Source organism: Coturnix japonica, chromosome 8 (genome assembly GCF_054131305.1).
Source record: "Coturnix japonica strain WE chromosome 8, WE-NBRP24, whole genome shotgun sequence".
Taxonomy (NCBI): domain Eukaryota; kingdom Metazoa; phylum Chordata; class Aves; order Galliformes; family Phasianidae; genus Coturnix; species Coturnix japonica.
In genome coordinates this window covers 23,402,898-23,428,312 of record NC_140670.1, presented here as the reverse complement: position 1 = coordinate 23,428,312, position 25,415 = coordinate 23,402,898, and the positions used below count along the sequence as shown (strand labels likewise).

General features: G+C 39.3%; 1 protein-coding gene across 1 annotated transcript in view; it reads right to left on the bottom strand.

Moving 5' to 3' along the window:
- Positions 1–25,415, bottom strand: part of SORCS3 (sortilin related VPS10 domain containing receptor 3) — a 264,737-nt gene that overhangs the window by 88,647 nt on the left and 150,675 nt on the right. Inside the window, exon 5 of the mRNA XM_015867276.3 lies at positions 14,016–14,089. Within this exon, the coding sequence (XP_015722762.2) occupies positions 14,016–14,089 (74 nt within the window). The remainder of the gene's footprint in view (positions 1–14,015; positions 14,090–25,415) is intronic.

Genomic DNA, 25,415 nt, shown 5'->3' with positions numbered 1-25,415 from the left:
CCCATTCATATAGGGGGTGGAAAGGAGTTACCACTAGAACTCAGGAACATTAAGAGTCAAGGGTTTATAATAAGGTCAAAAAACAGATCACGGGGTTCAGGTTTTCAAACTTGGTCTGGAAACTGCTACACTGAGCATGTGGCACAGGAGCATGCATTGTTCTGAACCAGCCAAGACAGCATTCAGCAACTCTGGCTTTGAAAACAACAACAAAACTTTTAAAATGAATTGAAACTTCCCCAAGACGACAACTTGGTGACACTCTTGGAGTCTGGGATTTCACATGAAATGCACCTGTGACCGCTCATATCCAGAGAAGGAGGAAACAGATGGAGACTGCTTAGCAGGATATTGTGCATCAGGACTGGAAATAGGAAGGAACAAAGTGCATTTATTCTGTAATAATATGTAAAGTGGGAAAAACACATCCTTTTGCTTTAGGCAAATGCAGTCAAATAAGTGGATGCTGCCAATTAGCCTGCTTCAGTTTTAATTGTATCCTGCTCCAGAAGGGAGTAAACTACTGGGAGGTGCCAGGCAAGCAGCACTTGTGACCACCTCACCCAAGCAATAAAAAGGACAGGAGGGAGCAGAAACTGATGCAGACCATTCCTGTTCAGCTGATGCAAATCTTCTAACATATAGTGCCATTGGTGAATTATAAATGCTGTTTCAACATGGCTCAATTGATTACCTTCTCCACCATGTTGTCAAGGTATCGATAAGTGACATCAGATTTTCCTCAGCATCAATAACTGGGGTTGTCTTCAGATGATCAAGGAGATTCTGTCTGTTTCCCTGCTACTTACTGGAGTCAAGCCTAGAACTAGATCCAACAAGTACTGACTGTGCACAAGTAACAGCCAATGCACACAAAAGCTACATACACTCAGGCTAACAACATGAAATAAACAAATACAGTTGGGGAAACCATACATACAGTTGAAGAAAGAATGCATTCATTAAACACAAAAATACAGCATTAATCTCTGCGGCTGAACAGGGGAGACACTGCTGAATGGGGTAGAATGTGAAAAGGCTCTGAAGAGTTGTGGATAAAGTATCTCCTTGCGTAGCATATTTGAAACAAAACTTAGAAAAAGAGCTTGGCAGGAAGATACCATAAGAAAATGTCTGATCCGGGTCCTTGGAGCTTCCTACGTCTTTTCCATTGCTAATTTCTGTAATGCTACAGTTCTGGACATTGGTAAAACTAGTTGTTGTGAGACTTAGCTCATCTTGAGAAGGCGTTCTGTCTGCTATATCAAAGGAAACAAACTTGAGTATTCACAGTTTTGCTTGTGTGTCCATACATGCATACACGCACCTGACAACCTGCATTCCACCCCCACTACCTGCTGGACATCTAAACCAGTTTTTTACCAACACAAAATCTATTAGAGGTCCTAAAACTAAGAAGTTGCTACAAGTTCTACAGACATAACAGTGCAGCAATAGGAAAGAGGACTGTGTCAATCTGTTCACTGAGGAACAGGCTGATATTTAAACTCAGACCCCTTGCAGATCAGTGGAGAAACCACACAAGACAGAAGGCTTTGTTACACACAAACTATTTTCCCCCTCCTCTCATAGCATAAAGAAGGTGACTCTTTATGTCACAGAAATTAACAGAAACTCAAAAGACATGTCACTGAACCTGAGAATGCCTTTAAAGGATATTAATCAACCGAACAAAGCCACTGCTGGATTACATTCTTCTTTATTCTGTATGCTAATACCAAAACCTAAGGAAGTGCAAATATTCCTCTCTAATTCTCATCTAGCTAATAGGTCTTAGCTCTTTCAAATCCCCTGGCATTTCTTACCTTGCCTACACTATGAATCCCAATAAACATAACTGAAGTTTGTGATAAAATCATGAAAAAGTGTGTGGGCAGGAGGGTGAAGAACCTTACCAGAAGCCTTGTCAATGTTTGAAAGCTCCAGCAGCACCGGCAGAACATATGCCGGAGGTGGCATCTTAATTTCCCAGCGGTGCCAGAAATAACTTCTCCTGGGGTCTGAGGCTCACACGGGGAGCTGATCTGTCAGCTATGTCAAGGCAGCACTCGTAGCGGGTGTGCTCCCAGGTGTAGTCACAGTCCTGCTGCTAACTTACAAACTAAATAAGCTGCTTCCATGAAGCTTGCTGCTTCTCTGCTTGGACCCATCAGCATACACCTGAACCAGGATATGTAAAAGCAGATATGGTGGAAGTAAAGCAGCAGCAGCTCACTGATTTAAGATGTTGTCTTTGTGAAGATCTCAAAGCTCCAGCACACAGTATACTATCCTGCTCTAGGTGCATCTAATACAGACAGCAAAGCTCTGAGAAAAGTGTCTGTAGAAAGTAGAGAGGGGATTCACCTGGGATTAGACGTCTGTAAAATTAACAGTATACAAGTTTGAAACACTTTCCAACAAAAGGATGTGGTGATTTGATTCAGTTTTGCATGCAAAATGATGGGACGCCCCCAGTATTTCAGATTTCAAGTCTTTTGAGGAGACAAGAATAAAATTTGATTTTTGAAACATTAAAAAAGGACATATTTTCAGCTTTGTCTTCATTCTGCCCGTCCTTTTTGTTTTGGAATAGAATAGCATAGGAAGGGGAAAATGAAAATACAGAAAACACCTTGAAAAATATCACAAAATACAGAAAAAAAGCCATTTCAGCAATCAAAGTCTAAATTTGGGGGGGATGTTGTAGTTTGCAGCTTCTGGGGGAAAGAAAAACATACACACACACACACATCTATAAATCAGGGAAATCCCATTTCCTAGCCAGCTGTGCTTTGGACAAGTTTGTGAAACTCAATCAGAGTTTTTGTTTCTGTTCTCAGACTGATCATTGATATTGAGTGACTTTCAGCTCTCCCTCTGCATTTGGTTTAAAATGAGGTTAGTGCCTACTACATTATGAAGTCCAGTTAATTAATGTTTGCTCAGTGCTTGGCTGTCTTCCTTTGAAAGTCATGCAGGTTGGGAATCACTATAGATTATGGCTTTGGTTTTTCAGGAAACATGAATCAACCATGTTTACATTCAATTTAGAAAAGCAAAACACATGATCAACAAAACCATCAGCCAGTCCTACAGACAGGATTTTGCTGAAGTTATTGTTTCCCTCCATGGAAGTGAATGCTTAGAAGACTCCTTGCTCTCAGTTTGTCTCCAATCAAATGTATCCTAAATGCGATCTGCTCAAGCAAGGTTTAACACCAGAATAAGGATTCTCAATTTACTGTGTGTTTAATTCCCCTCATTTGTATGAACATTTTCTAACTGCAAATAAAACATGCCTGAAATGCTAAGGCTCAGTGATTCTGCTATTAACAGAGTCCAAGGCAGAACACAGTGCTTCTGAAATGCTTCAGTGTGAGCGCATCATTTAATAAATGAATGCAGCATTAGATGAATAAAAATAAAACTTAAATTGTCCAAAGAGGGGATGCCAGTATGAAACTTGGCACAGGCAGAATGTATAAGTTATGCTGATGAGTGCCATATGCCTATGGGCATTGTACGTTGTATTAATTAAGGAAGGATGAATCTTCACATTCCCTGTTGCAGAATATTGCAAAGAATCACCATGGGATAACGTCTAACATTTCAGAAATAATTTTGTTGTTCAGTTCATGCATTTTGAAAAAAGGCATAGTGGAAAAACAGATTTGCACAGCAAACCTTTTCTGACCATTATTGTGCTGTATTTCAAACACAAGCCTGAAGAGAACAAATGTCTTATTTCATTCTTTGACTTTTACAAATCAGCCAGGAAAGGCAGAGAAGAGGGAGAGGTGGGGCAGGAGGAGAAAGACAAAGGAGGAGAATAAAATACTCGTTCAGAACCAGCAAGCATAACTGCATCAATGCACTTCCTTGCCCCAAAAATCACACTCAATTAGCTGCTGAGAGTGAGATACGCATTTGTCCCAACATCAACAACAGGGGAAGACAAGACAAAAAAGGAGGAAGCAAAAAGCATTCTGGCAGCAGTCAGATGTGCAAAGACAGGCTCTTTCTATAGAAACAATATGCCTATGTGGCTATGATGGGTAAAAGAAAGCATGACGGGAAGTCTGTAGACAATCCAGTATCTCATGACAAGATTGGTATGCATTTAAGATACAGGCATCCTCACATATGGCATGGAGAGAAGAAGAATGAAAAGGACTGGGCTATTTGCACGTCTGTCCATCAATGGTAGAATGACATTGTAGTAGGAGAGATCTGTGAAATCATGGAGCTTTTGTGGGTTCCTTTACTTCAGGCTGGACTGATGTCCAGCATCCTGGCAGTTTGAGTACAAAATACACTCCCAGCTCCTCTGAACAGTATAGTTCCAAAGTGTCACCATTCCCAAAGCATTCTCCCCTTTACAAGGAAGAAAGCACACTGCAAAGTGCTACAACAGGAGTATGCGCTGCCAACGTGACAAGAAGTGAAGATATATGGCCAAACTGTAGGTGGACAAAGAGCTTCTCTTTGTCAAGTTCTTAATCTGTTGTTATCGATGAGCAATAAGAGGAAAGAAAAGTACAAGGCCAAATGAAGTTTAATACTCTGCTGTTTTCTAGCTTTAGGGCAAATTCTGAAGTGTCAACGCATTGCTCAAATCTAATGATTTGGAGAAAGAAAAAGAATTCTGGAGAAAAGATGGCAGATCTAGAAATGGCTTTAGGGAGACACTATTACATATTGTCCCTAGAATCAATATTATAATGGAACATGTCTCTTTTCCTCAATGATTTTCAATCAAAACCTGAAAACCAAAAATATTGTGAGTAAAACCCAAGAATCTTTCCATACTTTTTGGCTAAAGACTTGGCAGGGTTTCTGGTTTGTTTTACTTCACCTTTTTCTCCCCAGTAAAAAACAAGATGTCATCCTGTGGGAGAAAACACAGATCTACTGCAATCAGCTCTGAAGACTGCTGGTATTATTTATTATTTCCTCAAGTTTTTTCCAGTAGTCACAATTTAGTACCTTCCTCTGAGACTCAGCCACAGAAATTCTGATGTTTCACTAAACATGAAGATGTATCTACAATCTGATTTTATTTCCTTCTGCCCAATGGAGAACAATTACCCATAAGATAATTACAGAGCTACGATAACCACTGCTATCTCCTATTCCAATTAGCTTGCTACAAATATGCAAGTAAAACAGCCTCACTCACTGCCTTCTCATCCTTGTTCTATATATGATCAGCAAGAGACAAGTTGCTGGATCAACATTATTTAAAAGAACCTGTGGCGTAGCTAATAAGATACTCCTTCCTGCTCTTACGTTCTGATGTAGCTTTTGTGCTTGTTACACTGAACAATAGCAAAATTAAACTCATCTCATTCTACAGAGGAGACTCGGGGGAATGCCGAGGATCGAAAGGATGGGAGTTTCAATTTCTTCTCTTGCCGAGAATGAATTCAGCCTCATATAACTGCTGATGAATTGTCGTTTTAAGAGGGTTTGTTAATTTCCAACAGGCAGAAGGCATAAAGAGGGACCTCCTTATCTTTAATGGATGTTATTGAGCAACACAAATGGCTCACATTTAAATGAATGCAGAAGCATCTTGTCTGTTTTGCCACGATAAGACTGTTCTTCTTGCACAGCATGGGTTCAGCTCCTTCTGTTAAATAAAACAACTGTTTTTGTTCAACTTAATGGCAGGCAAACTTCCAAAGGTTGAGAGGCTGAAGTCAGTTCAGATAAATGAACTGGAATTTATCTCGGTCTTTTCTGATTCTTTTTGAGAAAATTACCTGAGAAGTTGAGATATGACTGAAATTCAAGTTTCAAGCAAAAATGGCCTATATGAGTGTGAAACACTTACTAAGAATAAGTTCTCCATTAGAATGCATCCTTCTCCAATGCAAAAATGCTTCCAGACTCAGCTGCTGCAAAGAGGCAGGAGTTGTAAGGATTCACACCAAAGCATATCTCTGGAAATCCAAGTGGGACACCTGGGATGAGGCCTAGGGCAGTGAGGAGGCTATGCCTGGGAAAGCTGCTTGGCTCTTTGCTGTCGGCAGATGTTTTGCTGCTGAATTAAATGCCTGAGAATTTATGTCCATAATCAAAGCACGTAAAAAGATCATTCCAAATCTTCTCAGAACTGTAGTGGTTTTAAAAACAAATCCCACGGGTTTCTCTGTCAGTCATCTGAAAGCAGAAGCACACGCTCCCTCCCACAGTGGAAACCAGCCCATTTACCCAAAAACAAAGAGATTAGCATGGTATGAGCCAAAGGCCAAAACCTAAGCCAAATTGCACATGAAAAACTAGGAGGATATTCCTCGCTAGCCAAAGAGCACAAAATATGATAATACCATCAGTCTGGCAGCCTAGCTTTCAATTTGCTTTGCCAAGCCATGACAGTATGGGAGATCCCCATATGCCTGAGGGAAATGCATTATTCAATATATTAATTAGAGGGAGCTGGCTTTCATCATTACTTCCTACAAAGTATCAAACAGAATTACTCTGGGACTCTTACTGACAGGCTGAAATTAACTTATGTTTGAGTTCACATGCATTAGGGAGAGGCAGAATAAAGTCAGCCCATGCAAGCCACTCTAATCTACTTCACAACTTTTAGGCTTCCAATGCTGATCATGAGGTTCTTATCACATCTTATTTGGTGTCCTGTTGCATGAGAAGGAAATAGATCCTTCCACCACAAGCTGTCTGGAATGACATTGTCCTGGGATCCAGCCCAGATATCAGCCTTAACTGGGAGAGGCTCTGAACCACCTCCTCAGACTTTTCTTGCAGGGTGGTTTATCTGGTCTGCTCCAATCTTGGACAGTTAGTCCTGAGAGAGTGGGGGATTACAAATAGATCCAAGATTTACAATTCAGAAATAAGAGAAGATACTGGCCCCGGGGACATGGAGAAACCTGATGGATAAGAGGCTGAATCATGAGGCTTTTAGACAGCAGAAAGCTTGAACTCCAAAACAAAGTGTGACAAAGTGTGCCCCGGTGGTGCAAGTGGTAGGAATGCCGCCTTGCAACACCGGAGGCCCTGGGTTCGAATCCCCGCTGTGGCGCAAGTGGTAGAAGTGCCGCTCTGCTACACAGGAGGCTCGAATCCCGGAGGTTGGACTCGATGATCTCTAAGGTCCCTTCCAACCCGCACAAGACTATGATACTATGATACTATGATGACACTTTATAATAGGCAGCAAATACAAAACCAATGAACACAAATATTTCAGCCTTTCCTTTTAGAGTCTTAAAGTAAAATAGGACACTGCAAGATGTTTTATATTAATGCAAAAAATATATATATAAATATATTTAAAAAATCATAAATTATACTAAAACTACAAGTCACAAACTTTAAAAGCCAAATCAAGTTCATGTAAGGGCATCCTCGGTTGCATTAGTGGAGAACGGTAGTCCCTCCTTTTCCAGTTTGTGCCATCTCTCTAAAGAAAATGGAAATTAAGAATAAAAAGCTTTTTCAAAAGCAATGTATTCTTAAAAAATGTCTCTCCTAGAGATTACTGCATCACCTTTGAAAGAACTCACTCTGGCTGCATTCTATCAGAGCCAGAATTCCAGAGGTGCTACATAGACTTCTAAGCCTGCTGTCACCTGATCTCTTATTTTGCTTCATTTGTTACGTAATTCATGGGATTTAAAAGTATTTCACATTATTTCCCCTCATGATTACAGACATTCCTTACAGCCAGTATGCTTTTCTCTAGAATAGCTTTGAGCCCAGGGAGCCTGGCAGCATAGCAACCACAAGATTTCATCCAAAAGTCAAATGCTTGTTTTCCACAGAAAGCAAGCAGCAAGGAGAGGAACGCCACCAAATAAATAAGTAAATAAATAAAAATGAATAATTAAAAAAGGCAATGAATATACTTCACAAGTTCCTCCAAAGTATCAGACACTGTTTAGAGCTACAATTCACAATGTAAGAGACTAATTGTACCAAATGGCTTTTGTTAGCTTAAGTCATTAGAACCAGTGGGGTTCATGGGATCTCTGTAGAACAGTCCTGAGGGAATTTCCAAAAACAGAATCCACACAATTTTCATTTTCTTAGGGCCATTTAGGAATTAAGGCTCTCTTAACTCTCCATGAAATCTATCACAGGGTCCCTGGAAGAACACTAAGCAATCTATAGTGAAAGAAAGGGGGGGGAGGGGGGGGGGAAATACATTCATAGAAAAAAGCAACTTACAAAACTTTCAAAGGTTTCCAAAACCTTGCTAGTCACTCCTTTAAGCTAACAATCATAATGATGAAGTACTTTCTGAGTGTGCTGACCATTTAGTTTGGATATCAGGAACCAATATCTGCTTTGCATCACAAAAAAAAAAACAAACACAGGTGCTGAAATAAGATTGTATTTCAAATTTAAAAATCACATAAAAAAAAAAAAAACAAACAAAAAACACCACTCAAAAAGTCAACAACTCAAAGAGGATTCTTTTTGTTGGTGTTTGTTTTTGACAAATATTTTACACAGATTGCTAAAATATTGGTATTTGAAACTTAAAACAAACAAACAAAAAGCCACAACATGCTTCAGCCAATAAAATGTATCCAACTCCAAGTTTCTTTTCTATCTGTGCCACTGACATACTGGGTAATCACAAGCCAGTCAGCTGCTATGTAATATTTGGAAACATTGAATATCTATATTGCCAACTGCACTAACTGTAGCACACAGAATGAAAAGAAAATCACATAGTTTCCCCATTTATTCATCTTTTGAATGAAGGTGAAAATAAAATTGCTCTTATTATCACCACAATGTTGTGATCTTTAATTAAGTAATGTGTCCTTGCAAGAAATCTTTCAATATATGCCAAGACCTTTTAAGAAGGTCTGTCTCCTCAACCCTAATTATAGAGCTTGAGACAAGAATTTTAAAATTATCCTACCTAGTGAAGTTAGCGGTCACGATGGCTTGAAAAGCACATTCTGAATTTATGTTAGCATCACCCTCTGGGATGAAAACCTTTCCCAGGTGTTCCCACCTACAGGACATGGTAAATGAGTCCCTTAACACAGGCAAATGAGTCATCAACCCACAGCAGCTTACAGAAGTGATAGGTCCCTGTTCAGTCCTCAAAGCATGATGTATGTGAAAAAGCACTCTGTGTATGCCTCCATGAGGTTACAGGTAGTGTTAGCTGTGTCTGCAAAACTGGAATTATTTTGTTCACAGCTCCAAGTCCAGTATAGTTTTAACTACAAAAAAACACTAATGCAGGATCACTTCATAATCAATTTGACATCTACAAAACTGTCCTTTCTTACCACTAAATTTGGCTGTAAAAACTTCTGAGATGTTTCCCAAGCACTATGCAATGACGCCATCTGATAGTTAATGATTAGTGGGATTTACAGAAGAGACAGGCACATGTTTGACTAACCATTTAATCACTGGCAAAAAAGTGAAGTAAAGCTAACCTTAGCTGTATCCAAAGATCTGGAACTGCCCCTGAAACTTTCCAGTTAGACCCAAATTGGCACTGAGATTAGGAAATATTTGTGCTCCAACAGAGTTGAGGAATAAAAATAAACCTCTGCCCATCTGCAGATCTGTAACCTTTTGAAACATGGATACAACTTCCTTATCTCCTGCTACTTTGCTCTCAGATAACCACGTCAGCCTCTGCCACAATCTTCACAAAATTCAAGCTGCAAACACATAAAAATACACAATCTAACTTTATCACTGTTTCTATCCAAAGCATAATGAAAAGGACTGAAAACATTGCCTTCAAGCTTGCTGGCCTGTAACCTGACCAACTATGACAGAAAACTCACAAGTCCAAAACATGATCCAAGGTGAAACACAATCTCTTTCCTTCTCCTTGTTTCTAATCCCGGTGTTCAAAACAACTGAGACTGGCACTCACAGGTACAAAACATCCAGAGACTTCATTTGTTAGCACATAGAATGGCAGGACAGGATGACATCCAAACAGGCTGGTGGCCACTGCATCTGCTCAGCAAACATATGCAGGGACTCAAAAGACAGATGCAACAGCATATGATATTGACAGCCATTTAGCTGATCAGCCAGAAAACACAGCTCACCTTGTTGAACTCTGCATTTTAGAGAATAACATAATAGGACAATAAAATGACTTTATAAGACACTGAAGTATCTTTTAAATCTCTAGTGTCACTGAGTATTTATGATTAATGCATGGATATGCAATGATGCAGCACTTGATATGACAGTACTTGAATACTTCAACCATTACAGCCAGCAAGGAAAAGACATGCTCTCTGATCTTGATCTTACCTAAGGGATAAGAAGGCAAAGGTATCTCGAGTCACCCAACAGGATATGGAAAAGCCATGGTCCAGCTAAGTACTCAACAAGGCTTGGCAAACGCTCCATTAATCAAGTTATCTTGCCATCGGGTTAGTTCTACTGTCCCACCCAAAGGGAGAGACAGAGGTGGCAAAGCAGCTTAAGAACTCAAAGGACTTGACTGTCCTTATCTGAACAGATACAGAATTAGTCAGTACAGAACCAATGCGTTTTTCAGTCAGGGAACTTCCCCAGAGTTCCTACAGTACAAAATATGGACTCCACTTTTATAATGTTCCACACATCAGCACAAGTGTCTACATTACAGTGAGAGGAAAAAAAGCCCAGAGGCAACTGAAGGAATAAGTATTGAAAAAATAACACTGAGTATGCCTCTAACTGGAATCAGCATGAGTGCAAAGTTCTTTAACTTGAGTCATTTAATTGCGTGATAAAAGATTTTGGAATTTCTGTATCACATTAACGTAAGCTCCTATTTCCAGCCTTACAGAATCCTAAATTATTAAAATATCCAAGGCCAAGGCACACAGGAACCAAATTTGGATTGTTGTGATCATATCAAGTAACACATTCTGTTCAAGCTGTGCCATTGCCATCAGTGGGTGTAGCTAACAAATGAATCATTACTACAGAAGTAGAGAACTCAAATCTTAGTTTTTATAGCTACAAGTGGCCCAGATAAGAATTTCAGCATATGGACAAACTCAGAGCTGGGTGCAGGAAGTGGTGGGAAATGTCCCACAAGCTGCAGTACATGTGATATCCATATGGAATGAGAACACAGTGATCAGCACCGAAATCTGAGACTAAGGAGAGAGAAAAAAAAGTCAAAAGTAAGTGCGCCAGGATAAAACGCCACAGGCCACTATTGCTTTTGACCAGCATGGAGCCATTGCAAGTGCAGCCTTATAGAACTACAGCAAAATGCACAGGATGACTTGTGTGTCCGTGACTACCGAAGAGCACTTGCTCACTAGACTGAGTGAAAATTCACATTCCATCTTCAACAGTTCTGATACAATTGTAATTTCCTCCTGGCCTTAAAGTCTCTCTATTTGAGTTCTTTCAGGGAAGGTATAATTATTTGGAGAGGTCTTAGAGAGAAAAATAAGACCTCTTCCCGTCAGGTTGACTGATCCTATGAACCAGGTAAGGATTACAGCCTTCACAAAATTATTCTTACAGTCTGACAGATGAAAAACACGTTTTGAGGGGGAAAAAAACAATAGTAGACAGAAGACGCCTTAGACAAGACCAACTGCATTTACATCTGATGATTAACACATTTGATGGAGGAGGTTCACATGAGGCTCTGATAATAAGTAAACACATAGCACCACAAGTAAGCAAATAACCACTGATTTTGCTATCTTCCCATCATTAGTTAACCTTTCCTGGAAAATTTAATTAACAGGTTTGATAATGAGTAGTTTACAGGCTGATGGAGGCCACTGACTAGTGGCTGTGAAACTTCTAACATCTCCTTTCTCTTTCTTGCACAATCTAATAAAAGAGCAAAAGTGCTCTTGCATTTCTTTTTTGGTACACTTATATGTCAGAGCTTGCAAGTCATCACAGTTTGCAGTTTTAAAAAGAAAGGACAAAAGAAAGAAAAATAAAAAATAAAAAAAAATCAGACAGCTAAAGGGAGTTATTATGTTCCAAAGTTTCAACATTTCTGACCCCTGTACTATGAACTGGTTCAAATCTGTATCACTCTGGGAAAAACCTAATTCACTCTCTTGGAAAGTATATCGTCAGTGGGATTCTATTGTTTCTGTGTGGAATAAAGATTTCTAGATCTATGCTATATCAGCTTTAGCAACAGAAGACCTTTATGTTTTCTAAAAGAAGGAGATAATTGAAACAGAGGCTTTTTTTCCATGCAGTGATAAAAAAGAGCATTTAAACTACACATTGATGAGACTGCATGAAAACCAAAGTAAATTGTAGAAAAATCTACATTTTTAGGATATAGGAGGACAGAGGTAATCCATTAACCATTATTATTAAGGACAAACAGCAACAACAACAAAACACACACAACACACACACACACAAATAAAACCACAACATCACAGAATCACCTTTAGAAAGAGATTGTTTTGTTCACAGGTCAGGTCAGCCCTTGTGTGTTGTCTTCCACGAAAGTCACTCCTCTAAGATCAGTTGTGTTATTTGAAGGGTATGGTACATTTATTCCATAGGACCAGCTTATCCTATTCCACAGAAGCATATACCTGAGAGGTTCTACGCTCAGCTATATTAAGTGCCCCTAAGCATGAATGATGAAATCAAAAGATTTTTGATAGGTCACCTGTCACCAGAATCAGGAGAATATAACCACCTTTCCTTCGCTATCAAAATACCAATGGTGACATGGCCAGAAAAGAGCATAGGTATCTGATATATTTTGCAGGTCTGTGAGACTTACGATCCTTACAAATTCCTTTCCCACATGGTCAAACATCTCCTTTCACTGTCCAAAATCCAAAGGCACACTGAGGTAAATCAGATATGGTATGAAAAAGCCATCTTTCAAATGTGGGAAACTAGAGCTGTTTAAAGGAACTAGCAGAAGGACCTAAACAATTTGAAAAACCTGAGAGACATTATCCTCCATTGCAAGGTGCAGAAATACTGCAGATTCCATCTGTAGACATTTTGGCATGGATTCCAGGCAAGAATGCAGATTTGACTTGAAAATATTTACATTTTTCTTTGCAATAAGGAGTCAATACCTAAATCATACAAGTCCTTTTTAATTACTGACTCTTCAAAATAAAGGCCTCTGGTTCCTTAATAATCACATCTTTCCAGCTTTAAGTACAAGGCACTTATTTAACTGTTCATAGATTAAGTAAATCAGCACTTTCACACTCACACACACTGCATTACCTATCATGTAGTACAATATTAAGACTGATATAAGCTCCAAATCTTAGATTCAACTACAGAAGAATACTACTGGTTTCTTTTCTTTCTCCAGAGTCAATTATTGAGCCTTCAACTGCCGGAGAAGTTTGGAAAAGCAGCGTGAGAAATAGAGGAGCCTGGAGATAGGATCTAAGTATATTTCATCTACTGCTTTTAAGACATTCTTCCAATTTTGGATACGAACAGTTGGGAAGAGGAAAGAAAGATAGTCACAAAGCAATTTTTTAGCAAGCACTTTGCACATCCTGGGTTCTCACTAGTCAGTAGAAAGAAACTGGCTCCTCAGAGGGAGTGATTCAAAGCAGAGTCTGAGTCATTCTCCCAAAGGTTTGCATAAGGAGACTGGTCAGAGTGCCTGGTTCTGTGCAAAGATTGTGTTACAGGATAAAGGAGCTCTCATAAGAATGGAAAAAGAAATGGATCATGGATTTGCCACTGAAGTACTGGGACAGTTTTTCTGTTAGTGTAAGAAGCTATACGAAAGAAGAAGTAGGAGTTCTACAACTACCAAAAGACTTGTGTTAACCTCCAGAAGACACCAGCTGATCCTGGGCAAGAAAGAAATAAAAACATGGAGACATTCACCTATAGCTGCACAAGATGCATACTGTGGAATGAGCATATAATGTTAGTCACAACCAAAATCAAGAACATATTTAGTGTTCTGGTAAAAAAAAAAAAAAAATCTCTTCAAATTAAATATGCTTCACCTCTCTATGATATGCTGAAAGAAAGCAAATTCAGAAGGCAATACTCACCAGTAAAATCTGCTTGGAGTGACTCTCTCATGCATGAGCTGCCATTTTCTTCCAAAGTCAGTAGAGCTGTACAGCTGAAAGACAGACAAAGAGAGAGAGAAGTATAAACTTTGAGCAAGAAGAGGAAGAGCTGCTGCTTCATAAAGGATTAAAATCTGTTCAGGTTAAAGAATAGGAAAGGACTCTCCTGCATAGTTATCTACCAACCTTACTCCTAGGGATGGCTAATAAGACAATATCCTCCTCTCATATTTAACCTAAACTGCACTACTGAGACTAAAAACAGGTTGGCTCTTCCAAAACATTTTCAAACAATTTTGTGTCAACATGTTCGCTTTGGCTGCCATTTGAGAAAGCTGGCAGCCCCCCAGCTTTTTCATCCCAACAGGAAGCAGGTGATGGATGACATGTAAATTCCTATCATTGGTTAGAATGAAAGATAAATGAGATTAGTTAACATTCTTATGATGAGGTAGATAGTGACTCTATACTCAGCACCATGCTGTGATTTGTTTTTATGGTGAGGATTACATCCCTCTCCAGAGTAAGAAAGAATAATTTACAGCTTCTATGTACAGAACAAGCGAAGTCTACATTTTGAGGCAGGCTAGGAATCAATCTGCTCAAGTAGTTAAACATTCAGAACAGTGAAGTAGAAACTTCCTGAAAGCCAGATTTTCCATCTAATAATTGTTCTGCGTCTTTCTGGCTAGCAAAAGGTGCAGCAATCAAATTCTAATGTAATTCCATACTGTCTCAGACATAGGTTTACTTCACATGTACTCTGCTTAACATTACAAACACCATCCTCCACAATTTATAAACCTCAATTGATTCACTCGTAATCAATTCACATGTAAGCTGTATACCTGCAACTTTGAGATTTTTTTTTTCTTTTTAGAAATAAATTACACTTTCAGAGATACCTGCTCTGCTTTACAACCACAGAGAAATTATAGTACTTTGAGCTTCAAATAAATTCCATTTGAAATAAATTCTTGTTTAATAGAATAAGGGTTGATTTCAGGCTAAGCAGGTAGATAACAGAGACAAGAAATGTATATGTTTGTAACATTTAAACTTTAAGTTCTTAATAGCAAAATGATAACATCTGAGTTAAGGTTATGCATTTGATTTGCAGTAACTGAATTTACAAATAGGAGGCAGGACCATGTTCAGATTAAAAGGGCTCACGACCTCACGATTTGAACTATGGTTATGCTATGATGGATGACTTAGCGTATCTGGGGAGATAAACTACACGTGCTTGCACTGAACATTGAAATTTCCTGAATGATCAATATCTTTGACCACAAGGATCCAGCAGACACATCAGAGTAGGTCCCTAAAACAATTTACCAAAGGAGATAGGGAAGGACTGTTAAAGGAGTGTCTGCACCTTGAGGCAACTAATTCTTACTGTTTTCACATGACCACATAATCAAGCCTCTGCACGGTATAACTAGCAAAAGAAAACTCAAAAAGAGACCCCATCAAACATCTAATACAACTAGTTCTGCAAAGACAAAATAATCAGATATTTGCTTTTTTTGCAAATGGAGAAAATTTCTGGCACTGACATCTCAAGCTGCCAGTGAATAAAGCATGTCAGGGAGAAGGGTAGAAGCAGGTGTCCTCCAATCTTCATGTCAGGATGAGCTCCACTTCTGTAGACTTCAGCCAATGTTGTTGGGCTTGCGGTAAAAATTATTAAGAAAGATTTTCTGATTTCTGTTCTACAGGAGATCAGACTTCCTATCTGGCTTTATTTCTTTGGCACTGTCACCAGATAAGATACAGCACTATATAACTACTCTTATCTGGACCTCCTCTCCTTTTCTGGTCACCCATCACAGTGATTGTTTAAAAAATAAAATAAAAAAAAATTTTTAAATGTGTGGAAAAACCTCTTCTCCCAAAATAATAATCCTTAGACACAAAATAAAGCACTGCTTATCTGTTTTTGTTTTCCTTCTTTTTTTTTTTTTTTAATTAAAGGAACCAGGAAAAGAAAATTCCTTATCTGAACCCAATAACAGACTTACGAATTCAACTTCGTTATTAAGATAAGTACCTTCTAAGGGAACACCCTGATTGAGATTGTCCTTATAGAGAATTATTGAAAATCCACACTTCAGAAGAAGATTGGACAGTGCTATAACTCTGTCTCAGCATTAGTCTGGTACTGGCCAGTAATATTCCTTGAGTCATTTAACATGGTTTCACATATACAAGGACTTGTACACAAAGACTTGGTCACATCAATCACATGAAACAACTTCTTCTCCCTATCTTGACTGCATGTACAATTTGCAAACTGATCCATAATGCTTTACAAATCATTGCCTCACTATCTCCTGTTCATAAGTGGGACCAGCAACCTTATTGTATTCCGCAACAGATTAACCATTCTCACCAGGATCACAAAGGATTAGCAAACTATATCCATTTCCTCAGATTCTCTTTTATCTTTTGCCCCTAGCATTTCTTTTTCTTTCACAGCTCCTTAACAGCAGTAGTTACAGACAGCTCAGTGGCAGGAGGCACAAACTCTTTCTAGCTACTCTTCTCTCCCACTGTGCCTCATTCAGGAAACATCGTTCTCTTTATCAAGCTAAAAACCAGAGACCAACTACTGAGTATTTTTTCTCTTCTTTCTATTAAATCTCAGACAGACTGATGGTAGAGAGATTAAATTGAACCTGCAGCCTTTAGGTGATTTTGGACAGAGAGATAAGGAGGATACTTATTCATTGAACCTTCTAGTACCTGGCATGGCCTTTATGTCCACCCACCACATCCACTCTGCCCCTAGGTACCCCTTCCTGCTTCATGGATCTCCTTTCTCATATTCTGTCCGTTTGCCTTGGAAAAAGTCTTTGACCAGATACCCTTAAAGAAGCAGACACTCTCCTTCTATGTATTATTATACTATTAATTTGAATAACTTGTATTTATCTACTTATTTTAGGCTTCCACTTTGAATTCTCACCAGATGACTGAGTCTCAAAGCTGTTTGTTGTATGACAACAAACTCCTGAAGGGTATACCCAGACCAGTTCACTTGCGTAGTATTAGATACATATGCAAAAGTTAATATTGAATAAATACTCACTGAGTATTTAATACAATACTGAATAAAACTCACAATAAAGACCTTTCTGGTTTGCATCAAAATTTATTGTATATATACTTTCCATTCTTCTCCTTTCATGGGAGAAAAGATACATTTTAGATGAGACAACAAATTTAGTGGCTAGTACAGCAGATTCCAATAGAGATTAATTTGACCTAAGGCTGAATACCAAGTGATGGAAGGAAATGAGGTTTGCATGGTGCCAAGATTTTCATTTTTTAAAGCTCTGCCCTGGCTCCTCAGTGATAAATAACTTTTGGCATTTCCACCTCCCAGACTATTCCAACACATCAACTCACAAGACAGATGGATTTCAGCATACCATGAGCGTATACCCTTTTGCAACTATCTTGTATTATTTGACCTGTGCTGATTAATGGAAAATTAAGCCAATTACAGGTCATAATGTTTGGATGGTCTGATCCTCATTAAAACTTGGTTCTTATGCCTTGGCACAGTTGAAGAGGGCCATGAAAAGGCCTTGACTAAGGAGCAATTCAGAAGGAGAACGCAAAGCAGAAGGATTAGGTCTTGGTCTATGGCAAGTGTGACAAAATTGAATTTTTAACGCAAAGGTAAACTCACCATCCTACACCTACTGCAGATGAACCTCAGTAACCACCACTACAGCACTTGGCCCATCCCAGCAACTGCTATTTGAATAAGCAGCTGCCAAAAGCAGACTCCTTCAAATTCCAGTAACTCTCACAACATTTCATTTAATAGAGACATTATTTCTTTTTCCTGAGATAAGCAGCAAGACCCTTAATAAGGGAGTTTTATCCCTGATGTCCCGTTCTAGTCCATAAACGCATACAACATGCCAGAAACAGTCAGAACAACTCAGCTGGAAAGATTTATACATGCACACAGTGTTGCATATGAAAAGAGTTTCCACATTCTAGTTCCCCAGTAGAAACTCTCAGGGCGGAACACAACTTTTGCTTACACGATCTACTTTGAGGCTGGGATCATTTGTTTTGGGTGTTTTCTTTTCTCGGTAATAGCTAGAAAAAGTATATAATTTTGCTCAAGCCTAGCTTCTCAAAACTGAAGCAGTGTGAGCAAACGGCTGATTTAACCACCACTTGAAGAGAAGGGGAAAAAATGAGCAAAGAAAGAAAAGCCTGCAAATAAACGGAGGAGATATATCCCCTGAAAGTAGATGCCCATATGCTAGTCATCCATGAACTAGTCATCAAGGGTCATTTTGAGACAAAAAACAGATACAACCAAAGCTCAATTCCTAAGCCAAGATGGCTGCCTTAGAAACCCTCATTTCTCTCCACAGACACTAAAAGTAGTCCACACTGACTAGTGGAGACAGAGGTACCCCCACTGCAGATTGCATATTAGGTTTCTTGTGCCCATGTTGACTTGCCTGGTACTCAGTGAGGAAGCATGCAGAAGACTGAAGAGTAAGTAGAAGGTAGGGAAGGGCCTCTTACCACAATAAAAACACTGACAACATCACGTCTATTGCCTTCTCAATTAACAAATTTAGTCAAAGACTAAATCCATAGAAATTTGATATTGATATGCTTTCTTGCTCAAACATAGAAGAATTAGGGCATCAGGAACATATATAAAAAGCAAATATCCAAATAAAATCACTGTGTTACTATGAAATGAGGACTACTGACCTGAGCAAGCATCTGGAAAGAATCTCCATAGCTCCATGCCTGCCAGCCAACCATGGAGTGCATTTGGAGCTTGCAAATAATGGTGCCAGATAGAGTGAGCAAGAACAGCTGGACTATATGTACTTACAAGAATAATTCATTTACTATGCACAAAATGATGCTTCCTCAAGACAATACATCCAGCTGATGATGGCATGTTATATTCATATATTCACCCTGAATCCAGCAGGGTGAATGTCAGCCTAGGGGTAATTACTGGGCAGCAGCTGACATGCGGTAACATGATGAAAGAGAAGGGGAAGACCAGACAGGCCAGCCATGTGCATGATCCCGAACAGTAGCTTGGGTTGCTTTGTGAAAAGATGGCTCTGACACCAGAATAGCACAAAAGCAAGCTAACACCTCCTCAGCCAGAGCTGGCGGGAAATATCTACAGAATGTGTGGAGGATTCCTGCCAAAAAATCAAACTGGGACAGATGAAAAATAAAATCAGGTCAACATTTCTGTAGGAAATTGGACTGCGTGCAAGTGATCTACAAAAATGAACTCAGAAAACTAAGTCTGTGGCAGGGTCTTAAATTCTCACACCAGAAAGAAAAAGATCACATTTACTGGCAAAGATTTAAAGGCTCAGAAATAGAGAGAAAAAAAAAATAAAAAATGTTAACTACTCAGAAAATTGCAAGACCTGTTTTCTGTCTACGCAGTGTTAGATATTAAATTACAAAAGGGGAAGAAGGGACTATCATTAATATGTCAGGAAGCTCATTTCTAGAAGGAAAATGAGCTTTTTGCAAGAAAAAGTCACAGTACTTTTCAGCTTTTGTAGTATAGAACAGAAAAGCTCTGCCTAAAAGCAGCCAAAGACTCACCATGTGGGCAAATGTACATAATAAACTCAAACTGTTCAGTACTAGGTACTTCAGGAGGAGAAACATTTTGAAACACCTTGGGATAATATTCTGTATATGATAGATGGATGATTCTCACTTCATCCACTGCAAAGGTGTTTTTTTTTCACCCCTAAAATTAGACATAGAAATTAACTAATATGGCTGCCCTTACTTGGGAAAAGTAAATGAATGAAGGGGTCTGTACTGTCAGAGGTAACTGCTCCAGCAAGTAAAAGGAGATGAGGTATAGTTACAGTTCCACTACCTCTTATTTCTTTCATCTTTAAAATTATGCCCAACTCTAGTCACCAAATGTAAGACTGCTCTTGAAGATCAAATCCATATAGACAACATGCTATGTTGGATTTACCACTGACTCTCCAAGCTGACAAAATATTATTTCTTTCTTGTTTCATCATTTGAAAATGGTGTCCTTTTCATTCAGTTCCAGCTGAATCCCTGAGACAATCTCTATTACTTCTCATTCATGACCTTTCATGAGGCACCTCCACAAAATCAAGAAGAAACCATAATGAGATATGAAGGATTCTGTCACGTTTGAGCTGATGTCCAACTGAAGAATAATACCTGTTCCATAACACCTGGTTTTGATAGGGCTGCAGAGAAGATCTAAAAAGCTGGGAAGTTCTTCAGGACCTTCAGAGAAGGTAAATGAAAGCTTCTCATTCTCTTCTCTTGGCACAAGCTTTCCAGCAAAACATCCTTGTCAGCTCCACACTAAAAAAATGCAATAAATATATCCTGCATTCCTGAGCCAAAACATTCATGTAGCAGTTGGAGGAACTGAGTTTAGGTGAAAGAAATCTACCAGCACCATATTTATGGACTTTGTTTATGTAGAATTGTAAAAACTAGTAATTGTAATAAAAACAAATGGACCAGTTTATCTCTACTCTTTGATTTCTTTTCCAGGTGATTAGGGGTTGCATGAAGACAACTCATTAGAGCCCGAGGCTTCACTCTAGCACAGAGCAATCAGACTTTGTAAGGCATGGATGAAGAATACATCCACAGAGTGCTGTGTGCACAAGACCCACCCAGCGCTGCTCATTTTGCTATAGATGTTATACAGGAAAAGGGGCAATGCAAACAGGCTCTTTTCATGAAAATGTGGTCTAGAGGGAAATTAAATATTAGATGCATTTGTATCATCTCTCTCATACAGAAAAAGTATCAGAATATGGGTAATTTTCTTCACACTTAAAATCTTTCACTGATATATTTCATGATCTGACTGGCAAAAGTGGCTCTTAGGGAAAAAAAAAGCAACAACCTTCAGACTACACCAGTATAAAAAATTGGTCAAGGATCTTCTGTGCAAAGCCACAAAACTTTGGAAATCATAGAATCACTCAGGTTGGAAAAGACCTTAAGTATCATCCAGCCCAACCGTAGTGTTTAACTTCACATTGTAATTGTACTGCTCAATCCAGACCTGGCTTATAAAGCAACCAGGTCTTGCACCAGCATTAAATTTTGTAGTTTTACAGGTAAATAAACAAGTGCTTTTGTCTAATGGGTCCACTCACAGTAGTTGAATTTGCTCAAAGCAATACCTCCCTCTCTGCTTCTCCCCTTCACTTCCAAGATAAAGTGGAAGAAAAAAAAAATGTCTCCTCAAAAGCCTTCCCACTGCAATTTCTCTTAAGCCTAATTGATACTGAGTACGCTCAGCCAAATAAATAAATAAATAAAATAAATGCAATTTCTGCTGAGAGCACAGCATATCTTGTGCTTTTACACTGCATGACTGGTTTGCAGTGGAACAAGTAGACCAGATACAGCTTCAAGAGGAGTGATGAAGTAAGTGTGTGTTACTAAAGACATTAAGGCATGCTTCAGTCCTGGGTGAAAAGAACCTCTTCTTTCCTCTCATTGCTCTCCCAGCCCCAAAAATGCTGGACTTGTCCAGAACCAAGATGAAAAGCATACTTTCAGATTTCTTCTCTAACTGAAGAACTGGATGAAAAATTGGTCACTCAAAGTACATTTCAATCATGTATAAATAATTTAGTTTTAACAACGTGCAAACGGTACTATAAATAGAATTACCATTTTGAATGAAAGTTCACTTTTTTGACCGCTTTACTATTCCTTAATTCCTGTCATTTCAAATACTCCAGAATTAATTCTACAGTCCAGGGGAGGGCAAAGGCTGAATAAGTTGCTGCCAACAATCCCTTTGTGATTAAAGTTTAGTTAATAAACGTTATTGCAAACTACAGATATTAAAGGGGGGTGGATGGAGGGGGAACCCCGAAACTGATAAAGAACCCTATCAGAATATGAGAGCAGGGATAAACCTAGTAGATGAAGCAAGCAAGGTGTGATGTGTGGGAACATGATTTCCCACATCAGTGATACAGAGTGCAAGACTAGACAGTGAAGGGGCAGGGATGCAAGGGAAGGGAAGGACAATACTGAGACTATGAGATCATAATGGAATGGAGGTGACAGAGGGGCCACCTGCTGCCAGGGTCCACATCTAGTGACCTAGATGATGTTTTTGCTAGTATTTCTTCTACTGGCATCCAGAGGCAGAGAAAGGCCTGTTCCAGCTGCTGCTTCACTCCCTTTTTCCCTATGATCAGCTCTTCAATAGTGGCAAAAGACTGAGTCAGCTCTCTGGCTACGGACTTTTCTCCCCCTGAGCTGAGCTGGTCCCTCTGAATACCAGTTTATACTCAGCTTAAAAACCATCATCAAGAAGATACCAGACTGAGGTCTGTGATAACCAGATCCACCAGCTGTTCCACAAGGGAGCTCTGTGCTCTTCCTATCCTGGAAAATCTTATTTGCTCCAGGGGCATTCACACTGTACCTCTTTAGGAGCTCATTCAGTCCTTATATTCCAAAAGTTTAACAATAAGAGGAACTGAATGGGAGCCGCATGTCCAATGGGAAGATTTTTCTTTTAAATGTGCTCTATTGCATGATGTATGCCTTTAATTAAAATGCAAGCATCTGGGTACATTCATTGCTATTACAGACCAATCTTTCATGTTTATTAAATGTAATACTACAGCAGGAAAGCAGTTGAGGCTCAGACATTAGCCTGAGCAAGACATAAAAGCTACAATCACACACTTGATCCTTCCTTTCCTGCTTTCTTCTCAACCCCTGCAGCACTTTCTGTAGAGTAACCTCCATATTATGCAAAACAAGGTTTAATGAAAAGCTTTTGTTGTTGTTGTTGTTTTTTTTCCCCAGGATAGTGAGGTAGATTTCACACCACCAAAATACCTTCCAAATTCTTAAGATTTTGCTGAGTTATTTCTTTTAGTGGAAGAAAAACCTATAATTTCTTGGTGTTAAGGAAAAGGGTTTGAATGGATTTTTGTTCTGAGATGTAACTGTTGTTCACATAAAAAAAGTTCACACGGCTAGAAAGAAAGAAACATTAATCTGAGCTCAATCAAAAAGTGCCATTTTAGCAAAATTAGAGCTATGCATTTTGCTTGGGGTTAAACTGTGTGTTATTTAACACACATCCTGCCAGACAACTCAGCTTCAGTTTTCCTTCCATTTGCATTTTCACATGTCAGAGAGGCTACTCTGAGTGGGGCTCATCACCCCACAGTCACTGAGCCGAGATGCACCCGACACAGCCTAACTCACACACACACACAGAATGAGTTAAATAAGACCGTTCTCCTTGCTGAGGCTATCACCTCCTTGGCAGCAATCACACAGAACAGAAAATAAAGTTCTCCTATTTGAAAGCTCTAGTTAATCCTGCTCTGATCCCACATTTCTCCACTGCCAGAGATCACTGCAGCCTCTCTGCAAGCAAAAGTGATACCAAAGTTGAGAAGCTTGAGGGGTTTACTGTGCTCAGCAACATTAAAACATCAGCCCAAATGCGTATTCATAACAGTAAGCACTTTGCTCTCCTTGGCATGGGTTTCACTCTCTCTGAGGCGAAGTAGCATGCACCAAGAAATGCATGGCAAGTACAGGTGTCAAACAACTTGGAGAGAAGTCGGACAAAGGTAATAAAAAGTGACCCAAGAAGATAGATTCTGAGAGTTGAATGCACAGTTTCTCCAGAGAATGTAAAAAGAAAGCGCAGAATTGCCTATCCACATGTAAATAGCATAACACCAAGCAAATGGGAAATTAACAGGATTTAAACTGGATGACTCACAAAAAGAGGTAAAATTAAGAAGTTAGTACAAAGAAGAGGCTGGTATGAGTGAAAGGCAACGACTGTTATTACCAACCCTTAGAGAACATTCTTAGATAGAGTTCCAAGAATTGCGAATACTAATTTTTAATAATTTCCAGTTTGCAGCTAGTCTTACTATTTCAAATGGCAATACAGTCTGCAAAGGAACAAGAGAGACATATTCTCCCCTCTTCCAATTAAAAGACCCATAAGCCAGGAAGGGTGGCACAACTGGTGTCTCCCTGCACTCCCCTCCAGCTGCATTCTGCTGGTTGGGCCTCATAGCACACATCTACAGACGCCCACAACACACTGTGCTATGCCTTTTGGTCATAGATATGCCCCAAATGCAATTCAAGAAGGTTTCTAGAAAACTATAAAGAATGAATGGGCATTACATAGGAGGTGGACAGGTCCTGCACTAGGACCTTACTTTTATGGAAAATTCTGGTCCCCACACAAACCTTGACCTTGATCCCATGCAGCATAGTGAGCAGAGCAAAGTCCACTATAGCCAATGGGAGTCTGGTGCCCCTCAAAACTGAACACAAATGCTGCCTGTAGGACAACTGTGTCTGTGAAATCACTTCTGTCAGTAAGAAGGCTACAAAAGATAGAAAACTTCAGCTTCTGATCATGCTGAAGGTGCAAGTTTAGTCCAGCAACTACCATCTCCTACTCAAACATCCCAGCTCTTGCACCAACTTCTACAGTTCCTCTAGGCCATCTTTGTTACCTCTTGTTATATCCCATCCTACAATAAATCAGGAGAACTAAAATTTAAGATGAATTGGCCCATTAAGACTTGCTTTGTTGAATGCATCAAGTGCCAAAGAAAACTTTCTTCATTATGTAAGTTATTCAAACTCATAGAAGCAACAGTTCCTCAACTTCACCCTCCTTCTACTCAATCAGCTCCGGTCTCTGCCAGATGATCTGCTGGCTTGGAAATGCTCTTAAGTGTTCTTAATGTAACCGTCTTAAAATGTGGTGGAGAAATTCTTACACCCTGAACATCAAATGGTCTCATAGAATACAACAGACAGTCCCTGGGCCTCACAGTGCATCAGTTCATCCTCATCCAAACATGCAGAGATGGATAAATACCACCCATGCACAAGCATGAAGGACAGCATATAGATGTTTAAAGGAGGAACCCAAATGAACAGCATCATTGCAAATGCCAACCACCGTCAGGAAAAATTTAGCTTGACAGCTGTAGCTGAAACTGTCACTGCACTGAGGCATCACTGCCAGAAAAATCACCAAATGAGAAACTTGCATGTTTCAGGGATCTCCTAGGGCTATTGGGCATACACCATTTACACTGTCATCTCTGATTCATCCATCATCCAGTTCCTGCAGTCAAACAGTGGAAAATTGTACCTTTGGAATAAGTGAATCTGCAATGGCAAATCATGCAACAAAAAGGACGTTCCTACCTAACCTCTGTCTGTATTTTATGTGATGACTATACTTAAACTCAACCCCATTTAATTCAAACTCTAGGTACCTTCAATACACTTCAAAGAGCAGGG